The sequence below is a fragment of the Hemitrygon akajei genome, chromosome 4 (assembly GCF_048418815.1).
Source record: "Hemitrygon akajei chromosome 4, sHemAka1.3, whole genome shotgun sequence".
NCBI lineage: Eukaryota > Metazoa > Chordata > Chondrichthyes > Myliobatiformes > Dasyatidae > Hemitrygon > Hemitrygon akajei.
Genome location: NC_133127.1, coordinates 182,129,533 through 182,142,028, shown reverse-complemented (window position 1 = coordinate 182,142,028; position 12,496 = coordinate 182,129,533). Strand labels below are relative to the sequence as shown.

At 39.6% G+C, this 12,496-nt stretch overlaps 1 protein-coding gene across 1 annotated transcript in view; it reads right to left on the bottom strand.

The window, feature by feature from the left end:
• LOC140727020 (SH2 domain-containing protein 1A-like) overlaps positions 1-12,496 on the bottom strand; it is a 94,274-nt gene that overhangs the window by 41,172 nt on the left and 40,606 nt on the right. Inside the window, exon 3 of the mRNA XM_073044181.1 lies at positions 4,251-4,392. Coding sequence (XP_072900282.1) covers positions 4,251-4,392 — 142 coding nt within the window. The remainder of the gene's footprint in view (positions 1-4,250; positions 4,393-12,496) is intronic.

Sequence of the window (12,496 nt, the reverse complement as noted above, 5' to 3'; positions counted from 1 at the left end):
GAATAAGATAATAAGGTCATGTTCATGAGTTCATGGACTGTTCAGAAATCTAATGACAGAGCAGAAGAAGCCTTTCCCAAACATTGAGTGTGCGTCTTCAGGATCCTGTGCATCTTCCCTTATGGAAGTAATGAGAAGAGGGCAAGTCCTGGGTGCTGAGGGTCCCCAGTGAAGATGTACTTGACAGTGCATGTCACATGTACATTGAAAGTGAAACATGCTGCTTGTGTTAACAAGCAACACAATCTAGGGATGCATTGGAGGCAGACTGCAAAAGTGTTATAACACATTCTGGTGCTAATATAGCATGCCCACTGTTCAACAGAACAACACAGAACACATGTAAGCCCTTGTCCTCCCACTCAGAGACATTGATAAACTAAAGATATAACAGAAACTGCACCATGAAAGAGATTGATTAAATGTGAACTTTGCAAGGGTGTGAGGAGCTGTCTGCTATAAAGTAGTATCTTTAGTTAGAGGAATGGTTTGATGATAACAATTGTAGATAATTGTTATAGATCATTTACAATTAATAGATTATAATTATAGGTAAGAGAAATTTACTATGATAATCATTGATAGAATTTGCTATCTTTCCCACTTGTACAATTGCATTCTATCTTGAAATTGGACAATGACCACCCCCACCCTTGCAAGCTACACTGCATACTATTCCATCTGATTGCTTTCAAATTATATGAATAATTGTTGACAAGACAATAGATGATATAGTTTGTTTTGAATCATAATTCTATTGAAAACTATACAAGTCATCGGTGCATAATGAAAGAGTTCTGATTTTACCTATGTCCATAACTTAATTTTCTCCATAAGTTAGAAAATACATGGTGAGCATATCTCCATACACGCAATGGCCACTTTATTAAGTACTTCATATACCTTAAAAAGTGGCCACTGAGTATATGTTCCTGATTTTCTGCTGATGTAGCCCATCTACTTCAAGGCTTGACATTCAGACACTCTTCTGCACACCATTGTTCTATTGTGTGGTTATTTGTGTCACTGTTGCCTTCCTGTCAGCTTGAAATAGTCCAGCCATTGTCATCCGATGTCTCTGATAAACAAGGCATTTTCACCCACAGGACTGCCACTCACTGAATGTTATTTTCTTTTTGTTTTTCATACCATTCTCTGTAAACACTAGAGATCATTGTGCATGAAAATCACAACATATCAGCAGTTTCTGAGATACTCAAACCGCTCAGTCTGGCACCAATAATCATTCTACTCTCACAGTTTCTTTTCTTCCCCATTCTGATGTTAGGTCCAACATTTTCTCTTTAGTTTCACTCACTCTGAAGTTTCCTTCCTTTGGTCCTTTCCCATATTTTATTGGCTAAAGGAGTTAATCATGTTCTTTTCTTTGAAAGCATGGTAAAAGGCCCTTCCAGTCCCATGAGCCTGCGCCACCCAATTACACCTATGTAACTAATTAACCCACTAACCCATGTGTATTTGGAATGTAGGGGGAAACCGGAGCACCCAAAGGAAGCTCACGTGGCCACGGGAAAACTGAAAATACTCCTTACAGGCAGCAGTGGGAATTGAACCCTGCTCTCTGGTACTGAGAAGTGTTTGGCTAACCACTACATACCCTGTAACAGGCAACCAAAGACTCAAGCCACTAGCATTATAATAGCGTTATGCTAACCACTTCAATACTGTGCCACCCAACTGTTCATTCAGATCAAATGGCTACACAAAGCATTGAGATAGAACAAGTTAAAACAATTGCCACAGAGCAACTGCCTGGGTTTGTCTCATCCGGTGGTATTTACATCCCCGTAGTCCATCCCTCCTGGAAGCCCAAGCAGAGTTTATTCTTCAACCCTTTGTTTACCTGAACTACACTTTCCCTGTGGCAATTACATTGTTATTGTTTTAACTTGTTCCATCTCAATGCAATGTGCAATCATTGTCTCTCCTGACAGGTTAATCCTCATCCAATCAGGTTTCCTCTGCTCCACCTTGTTTACAATCAAAGATCATAATGTGGTCAATTGTGAGGTCAAGAGTCCAATTTACCACACCAGGCAACTATTTGATAGTCTTATAAGAGTGAGGTAGAAGCTCTCCGTGAGCCTGGTATTACCTGCTTTCAGCCTTTTGCTCCTTCTGCCCAATACAGTACTGCAGTATCAGTGTGTTCAATAAAGCAGAACACCTCCAGCATTAGATTATCCTTCAGGATACCAGTTTTACACACCTCTTCTCAGTGCTAACATAGACTTTCAGATTTTACTTACAATCATTGAATCTTAGAATATTTATGAGACAAAAGGAGTATGTGCAGCTCATTGTGTCAGTGTCAAATGAGAAAATACCTGGAGACACAGGAGACTGCAGATGCTGGAATGGAGCATATTTCTTTAACCACAGAGTGGTGAACCTGTGGAATTCGTTTCCAATGAGGGCTATGGAGACCAAGTCATTGGTTATATTTAAGGAAGAGTTTGATAGATTCTTGATTAGTGAGGCCATGAAGGGTTATGAGGAGAACGCAGGAAACTGGGACTGAGAGGGAAATGGATCAGCCATGATGAAATGGTGGTGCTGACTCGATGCACCAAATGGCCTAATTCTGCTCCTAAATCTTATAGTCAAATAAACTAACTGCTGGAGGTACTCAGCAGGTCAGTCAGCATCTGCAGAGGAAAATGGACACTCGACATTTTAGGTCGAGAACCTACACCTGGACTGAAAGAGTAGAAGGAAGATATTCAGTATAAAGATGTGACAGGTGGATGGGGCAAGAGCTTGCTAGTAATAGATGGATCCAGCTGAGGAAGGTTGCTGGAGGGAAAAGTGGAAATAGTGACAGGGGCTGGGAGGTGATTAATGGAGGTGACAAAATCTGATGGGAAAGGAAGGTGGAGCATAGAATCAAACAGGGAAGTTGGAGAGGGTAGTTGGAAACAGTAGGCAGCAGGGACTCAGTGGAAAGAGCGTGTGGGTGATAAGCAGAAGGAGTATTTGGAAGAGGGGATAGAAACAAGGTGATGGGAAGCTGGGATGGGTGTATGAGGAACTGGATAGACCAGAAGGACAGAGAAAATGGACAGAGGGAGAGCAGTTAGCTGATACTGGAAAATTCAATATTCATGCCTTTGTGTTATTTCATTTATTTCATTAAGATATACCACATAGAATACCTCCTTCTATCCCAACAAGGTGTCCCATCCAGCAACCCATCTATTTAACACTAGCCTAATCACAGGACAATTTATAATGACCAATTAACCTACTAACCGGTAGGTCTTTGGACTGTGGGAGGAAACTGGAGCACCCAGAGGAAACTCACGCGGTCATGGAGAGGACATGCAAACTCCTTATAGACGCAGCCAGAATTGAACTCCGAACTCCAACACTCCGAGCAGTAGTAGCATCGCACTAACCACCACGCCACTGTGGTGACCCCAATTCCAGTTGTAGACCACGAAGGCAGAATATGAACTCCTTCAGTTTGTGTTTAGCCTCAAGGCTGAGGATAGATAGGCCGGGGTGGGAATGTGAAGGGGAATTAAAGCAGCATGTAAACAGGAACTCCAGATGTCCATGGTTGATGGTGCACGAGTGCTCAGCAAAGTATTCTGTACCTGGTATCACCACTCTAAAGAGGGCCACAATGAGAGCGCCAGATGCAATAGACAAGATTGGACAAGGTGCACTATTTTTTATTTAGTAAAATATACTTTATTCAAAATTATAATTATTTACAATGAACCATTCAATGACTCTGCACTTGAATCTCCAAATCAGCTGAAAGGGCTATTGAAGTCCCTGGATGGTAGTGAGAGAGGAAGTGTAGGGACAGGTGTTACACATCTTATGGTTGCAGGGAGAGGAGCCAAGGAACGAAATGTGATGGATGGGGACTAGTGAGTGAACCAGAGTCAAGGAGAGAGTGGTCCCCGTGGAAAGAAGAAAAGGTTGGGAAAGGGGGATGTGACTGGCAATGGGATCACAGTGTAGCAGGCAGAAATGTTGACAAATTTACTCTACCCATTCCCACTGTTACATTGAAATTAAGCCTTCTACCTCTACTTATTATGGTGCTCAAACTCATTTTAAGGAAGATTTATCTTAAATAGACAATTTAGTAATTGATCTCCTTCATGGAAAATGGTTAAAAATCATAAATATGAGCTTTCCAGTGATGCTCTTATTTACCTGCTCACTAATATATGAACAGGTTCATGTTATCTTAGAATCACACGAGATCTCACCTTCGTTCTGGTCTTGGATTTTTTGCGCTTTGTGTTCCACTGGATGTAACAGAGGTATAACCAGTCCTTGGCCTGCTTTCTTGTACGCTACAAGGAGATTTTCTATGCTACTGAAATAACGAGGAGGAATGCCTTTCAATGTCTGTTGCAGGAAAGAACAAAATGAAAAGAAGTTAGATTCTTACATCTGATCGTTCAGCTTGAGACAGAGTTCATCGTTCTAGCTGGTAACCACACTAAGCCTGAATCAATCAACATTGCCAACCCCTCCCCTGTCTCTTAGTTGATTCCCCCCCTCAACCCCAGACCCACGTACTTTTTTCCTTTCTGATGTAAATTAAAACCTACCTTTATGAATCAGTCCCACAAGGGCCCTTCAGCCCACAGAGTCCAAAATGACCATTGAGCAGCCATTTACAGTACATCAATGCTATTTTTATTCTCTTCTGATCCGCACCAACTCCCCCAGATTCTGCCTCTGTCCCACACACTAAGTGCAATTTACAGTAGCCAGCACCCTCACAATCTTCAGATCTGGAGAGAAACTGGAGCACACAGAGATAGATCGAGTGGGTAGCCAGTGACTTTTTCCCAGGGCGGAAATGGTTAATACCACAAGGTATAACTTTAAGGTGACTGGAGGGAAGTACAGGGAGATGTCAGAGGTAAGTTTTTTACACAGAGAGTGGTGAGCCCATAGAAAGCACTGCCAAGTGTGGTCGTAGAGACAGTTACATTAGAGACATTAAAAAGGTTCTTAGGTAGGCACATGGATGATTGAAGAATGGAGGGAATGTTTAGATTGATCTTAGAATAAGTTAAAAGGTCACCACAACATTGTGTGGCAAAGGACCTGTGCTATGCTGTAATATTTTATGTTCTTTATCCTATGAAAGTGTATCACAAGAGTCTACACTCCACACAGACAGCTCCCAACATCAGGATTGAACCCAGGACACTGAGGGCCTCTATCAGCATGTTCCACCATGATGCCCTTTGCACTCAGCTTCAGGACACCAAAAATAAACCCCTCACCTCTGGTTTGGCCAGATGTTATTCAACATACAGTGCTGTGCAAAAATCTTGGGCAAATATATATAGTTAGGGTGCAAAACACTTCTGCACAGTACTGTAGTAATTCTATATATTGCACTGTACTGCTGCCGCAAAAAAAAGCAAATTTCATGATATATGTGAGTGATAATAAGCCTGATACTTTTTTTTAAAATACATTTTTATTGAAGGAATGACACCATACAGAATACATAATGGATTACATTTTCCTCCATTTTGCTGCCTGATTCTGATATGGGTTTCTATTGTCAACAGAGAGTGGGAAGGGAGCAGGGAGAGAGGAATTATGTTTGGGAAAAGGGAAAGGGAGAGGGCAGGGAGTAGGAAGCATCAGAGAGACATTCTGTAACAAACGATAAACTAATTGTTTGGAATCAAATGACTTTGCCTGGTATCTTGAGGCTGGGATTATCTGCACCCACATCATCCTCCACCCCTGGCAATTCTATGCCACCTGTCCCATACACCTCTCCTGCAGCACTCCACCATCACCATTGCCAATATCCTTTGCTCCTGCCAAATTTACAAGCTCACTCTCTGCTCCACGTTGACAAGTACAGTACTGTGAAAAGTCTTGGGCACCCTAGGTATATAAAACTAGGTATGTGCCTAAGACCTTTGCACAGTATGGAAACTCGCGGAGTGCTTTAGCACATGCTTCTATGTTAAAGAAGTTATATAGATATTTGAGATACAAGAGAATGCAGACACTAGAACTCTGGAGCAACAAACAAAATGCTGGAAGAACTTTTCAGCAGGTCAGGCAGTATCAATAGACATTCAACATTTGAGTCAAGACCCTTCATCAATGTTACAGAAATGTTTATTGCTTTGTTCAAAACTCCCAGTATTAATCAGTGTATCTGAAAATGAAGCTGCAACATGCAATATTTCCAAGCAAGAAAATCATCTTCAGGAATGCTTCTTCTTTCCTGGGGTGTCATTACAGCATCAACATCCAAGGTTCAGTTCTGCTGCTGTCTGTAAGGATTCTCCCAGTGACCATGTGGGTTTCCTCCAGGTGTTCCAGCTTCCTCCCACATTTCAAAGATGTACAGATTAGTAGGTTAATTGGTAACACGGGTGTAAGTTGGACTGTAACCATGATGTACCCCAAAATAAAAATTCAATTCAGAACCATTTCAAGTTAAGAAAGGTAGATTACTATCTGAATACTGTTGTATCTCTGTTATTTTCTGATCCTTAGGGTTCTTCCAAGGGTCAAGAATGGTGAGGAGTCTTCATTCTTAATGATTGTTTATTTTAAAGTTCAAACAAACAGACAAATACTAAGCAAACTAAGTGAAGACCTGAGAAGCAAAGCAGAGACTCAATGAAAAGCAAATTTGGAAACGGCAAAAAGAGAAGATGGAGACTCTGAAAAATCCATCACCTTTATAATCGAAATAAGAGACATTCCTTAGATAATAATAAACCTATCAATGGTTACACAATTACATCACATGGGTAATGTGCTAACACTTAGCCAATGAAAAATAAGAAAGGAGATAAACCATCATGTAATTGCTACACCCCTTTCCGCCAGCAAGTGGGGATGAACCACTACATACTGGACTATGTAAAATAGAAGACTTTGTCAAAAAGTACAACTAATTAAACTACAATTTTAGTCTTACATTAATTCATCTAAATGTCTTATAAAAAGTATTTTAAAAAAAGGGAAGTTAACAACAAGATCTGGGATGTTCCTGTACAACAATCCCTGTAAAGCATTATAGGGCTATTAAAACAAAAAATTTCATGCCATCTTAAAAGTTTTTCCCCTCAGGCAGTTAATCTGATCAGTAATTGTAGCTAGCAACTCTCCCACGCAACTTTATCTATGACCACCATCACTGCACTGCACCTTCATAATGCATTATAAATATACGGTGGCATTTATGTATTTATGCACATTATATTTCATATTAATGATTTAATGTCTTAACTTGATTTTATATAGTTTTTTACTCTTTATAATTGGTGAATGTTGTCTTTTCATGCACGTTGGCCAACACACCACAGCAAATTCCTAATACATATATTATATATGGTAAGTTGATTAAAAAAAGGAAGTGTGTTTATAATATAACATGAGATTAGGAGATATGGGTGTAGTGTACAGAAGCATATGATCAGCCAGGATCATATTGATAGTGAGACCATAGGGCATTTTTCTATGTTCTATGTATTCTATGTACACTAGCAATTTTTTTTTACTTTAGTGAAGCAGATGATTCTTTCAAAACAATCCAATAGTTTCAAAGATTATCATGATTGTAAACAGTTTTGTTTAGTTTTCATTTTATGAGGCCATAAGACATAAGAGCAGAATTAGGTCATTAAACCCATTGAGCCTGCTCCACTATTCCATCAGGGCTTATCTATTTTCCCTCTCAACCTTATTCTCCTGCCTTTTTCCCATGAAATTTGACACCCTTATTAATCCAGAACCTATCAATCTCCACCTTAAATATATCCAGTGACTTGACCTTCACTACCATCTGTGGCAATGAATTCCACAGATTCATCATCCTTTGGCTCAAAAAATTCCTCCTCGCCTCTGTTCTAAAAGTGCATCCTTCTATTCTGAGGTTGTGTCCTCTAGTCCTATTCTCTTCCACTATTGGAAACAACTTTCCACGTCCACTCAGTCTAGGCCTTTCAATATTTTTTTTTTAAACATATATATTTTTAATTACTATTATCACTTCTTCTTCTTCTTAGACAGTTCATTGGGAATAAAGAGAACTACTTCTTCTGTGAGTTTCTGAGTCACTGTTAAGGCTGATATGAGAACTACAGACTCTTCAACAGATGGGGAAAGAAGTGCCAAACACGGTGGTAGCCACCACAGTGGGATCTGGACTCATGGTTCTAAAGTGTTTGCTGCTATTCCAGTAATTCAGCCATTGCACCACTGCTTGTTATAAGAATGGATATGAGAGATTAGGTTTGCTGCAGTAACAGCTGTAACTCAAATCAATCACTGCAGTCTCCTTAGCATATTTATGATATCATGCTTTATGACTGTCAACTTGTCCAAACACTCTGCACTCTTGTGAATTTCACCCAATCATTTGACTGACACCCCATCCTATCAGATTATGTCCTTGACACATAACTTGAGCAACTTTGATCAAGCAATCCAAATGGCAGCAGGGATTCATATTTCACATGATCAATAACAACCACCTCCTTCTGGTTCCATCAAACTTCTTTTCTGAGCCAACAAAATGCTAGACGGAGACTCAAAGACAGATCAGTGTGACTAGTGTGGGCTAACAGATTGGACCAGCTGTTTTTTTCTCATCCTTGATGAGGAAGACCACTCCTGGTGTTGATCAAAAGCCCTTGTCTCATTATATTTTCCTGACATTGAAATTGAAGTAGCTGGAATTAAGTACATTAGCTGTTCATGGATATGTGCAGTTGATAAGAGGGTATATTTATAGTTCTTTTACTTCCCTACATTTTCACTTGATTTCTTTGTTCAAAGTTTTATATTTGTCACTGTTTTTGGCAGATTTTGAGGCAGATAATTGGCAATTTGTTTATTATTGTCTTGTGTATCCAGGTAGAGTGAAAAGCTTTGCTTTGGATGCCATCCATACAGATCATTTCTTCACATCAATAGATCAAAATAGTAAAAGGGAAAAGCAATAGCAGAAAGCAGAGTATAGTGTTACAGTAACTGAGGAAGTGCAGTGCAGGTGGGCAATAAGATGCAAAGCCATTACGAGGCAGATTGCCAGGTAAAGAGTTCATCTTATGATACAAAGGGTTCATTCAATAGTCTTGTAACAGCAGGATAGCAGCTGTGCTTGAGCCTGGTGATATATGCTTTCAAACTTCTGTACCTTCTTCCCATAGGAAGAGGGAAAAGGGAGAGCATGACCAGGGTAGAAGGGGTCTTTGGTCATATAGGCTCTTCTTCCAAGGCAATGACAGAGTTTATGGAGGGATATCCATGATGTGCCGATCTGTCTCCACAACTCCTTGCAGTCTCTTCTGGTCTTGGGTAGAGCATCTGCCATACCAAACAATGATGGATTCAGGCAGGATGTTTTCTGTGGTGCATCAATGAAAATTGGTGAGGGTCATTGGAATACATGCCAAATTTCCTTATCCTCCTCAGGAAATAGAGGTGCTAGAGGCCATGACATCAATATGTTTGCACCAGAACAAAGAGCCGACCACACTGTTGTAGGTCTGATGAACAGGTCAGACTAGAGAAAGGTATTTGATCTTCTGGTGCTAATGAACCGGGTGAAATTTTACTATAATTGTCACTACACTAAGACTAGCTTTTCTTTTAAGCTCTACTTTAGTTAATTAACTGAATTTAAATTTCCTCCTTGGGATTAACACTCAAGTCTCTCGATCAATAGTCCAAGTCTCCATTATTTGCCTAGTCACATAAACTATCAAAACTTGAAATCTTTTTTAATCAGTCGATTAAAGCTTTCATTTCCTTTCTACTTGTAGATAGCTCACTGTTTTGTACTAAATATAGGCACACCGAAGCAATTAAAATCAATTCACTCCTGGGTTGCTTCTGTCTTAGATTCATCAGGCCACCATTTAGCTGACTCTGTGTAACGGTTTGCTGAAACCACAAGATATTTAAGGTTAGTTTCTCTTGACTTAAATTCAAGGCTACACTGTGAAACAAGCCAAGACAGTCTTACAAAAAGAGCCAAGGCAATAGAGCTAAAATAAAAAATAATTGGCATTTGTGGTCTTGAATGAAGTAAATCCCTCATGGCTTCATGTTCACAAAACACTTGTGCTACAGTGAATTAACTCTGACAGTGTTCGTGAGAAGGGGCCAATAAATATCTTTGCCTGGAAATTCATCCTTGTATAGAATGCAAAATATAGTCCTATCAGCTTGCTCCATTTTGAAACACATTTGTTTTACACAGAAAGCGTTTTCCCATCAATTCAGTTGAGAGGAATAGTTGCAAGAGACTTCGATTGCTATCAAGATTTTGTAATGTTTTTCAGTATCTTTCAGGTTTGAGGTTTTAAAGATGATTTTAAACTGTTTAGAAGTCTTCAGTAATATTTAATTTTGAACAGGCTCAATCATATTTCAAATGTTACACTTTTGCAGGACATTCAGACCATCAATGGCTAGCATAGCAGTCCCATCAATCCCACAGCTCCACTCACTTCCCTGTAATCTTCAGAACAAAAATCAGCAGGAATCTCATTAGCCATACGGTAGTAAATCTGTGGAATTCATTGCCGTGTGCGACCATGTTATTGTTTATATTTAAAACAAAGTTCTATAGGTTTTTGATTAGTCAGGGCATCAAAAGTTATGGGGAGAAGGCAGGAGAATGGGGTTGAGAGGGATGATAAAACAGCCATGATGGAATGACGGAGCAGACCTTTTGGGCCAAATGGCCTAATTCTGCTCCTGCATCTTATGGTCTTATAATAATCTATTTCTAGTTATATGCCCATCATCCCTTCTTTTATTCTCATGCAATGGGGTAATTTAAAATGATCTATTAACTTCAAATTCACAGTTTATGTTCACTGTGGTCCAGTCTTTCATAGCCAATGTGCTCACATACATGCCACCACAGCCACCCAACAGAGCAGAGCCATTTTCCTATTCTGAGGTTAGAATTCTTCTGGTTCTAGGCTCCACCGCTACAGGAGACATCCTTTCCACATCACTCCAAGTAGACCTACTGTACTGCCTTTGGTTCTTCCGCCAATTAGTTTAAAACAGTTACATACTAGAAACTACAGTGAAGAGATGGAGAGAGTTCCTTACGATGATGGAAATGTATTACTGCTGGGGAGAATTCATTTTTTAAGCTGATGCATGAAGCAGATGCCCAGCGCAAGTACTGCTTTGTACAAGGCATTAATCACATGCATTGCGTGCCCTAAAAATAAATACAACCATCAAAAAAGGAATACAACCCCGTTGAGTACAGACATGGGGAAAACAAAATGACTCAGCACCTAGGTTTCCTGACCTCAAATGGCAGGAAGGCTTAGAGAAAGATATCTGATGGGGTATGGGGACAACGTTACGATTGGGGCACAGGAGTGGAATTACAGCTTGTGCACAGAAACAACAATCCTTCTGATTCTTTTTACAACCATTGCTTTGTGCCGGAAATTTTTACATGGCCTGAAAACTGTGCGGTACTTTAAATGTTTTTTTTTTGCAATATGTATACTATGAATATTTAGAATGAAAACTGAAAAATCACATACTTTGGATTTTATGTATTAACCGAAGGGTATAATGAAATACAGTATAACAAAGAAATCCTTTCATGTTTCAAACAAGAAAAACTCTGCAGATGCTGAAATTCCAAAGCAACACACACAAAATGCTGGAGGAACTAGGCAGGCCAGGAAGCATCCACGGAAAAGATTAAACAGTCGACGTTTCAGGCCGAGTCCTGATGAAAGACCTCAGCCCGAAACATTGACTGTTTACTTTTTTCCATAGACGCTGCCTGGCCTGCTGAGTTCCTCCAGCATTTAGTGTGTGTTGCTTTGAAGTTTCATAAACTTTTTCTCATCTGTCTTTATTACAAACCTATTGTCTATAAATGCCGGCCAGATTAATTTTGCATCCAGATGAAAGATACGTCTTGATCTTCATGAGATCATCCAAATGTTACATTTGCAGTCCACTTCTGGATTTGCATTCGATTAAATTCATGAAACAGAATTTTTGTAACAGGACTGAATTGTAACAATAAGGTTGTGATATGTTTATTATTTATAATATTTACAGATTTTATTCATTAACACATAATTAATTACAGTGTATTTCACAATTATATTAACATAGATTTCAAAATTTTGTTAACATTGTACAAAAGGAAATTCCAGCTGCGCAGCAACAAAGGCTAAGTTCACAGGAGCATTTCAGTTACTGCATGGCCGTGCACTCACGCAGCTCAGAGAGGATCATGCACAGAAGTAATCCATGATAGTAATAAATCTTTGCAAGTAAACCATTACTCACATGTCACACCAGTGGTATAAACTTGTGTTATGATTTGAGGAGGTATCTGCACGGTAATAAATGCTGTCATCTATGTAATATTGCAAGTGCATATCTGATGTAAAACAGGTGCAGTCTGGTTTTTATGTGCATCAAAGAGTGATGGCTTAGTCATCTGGGT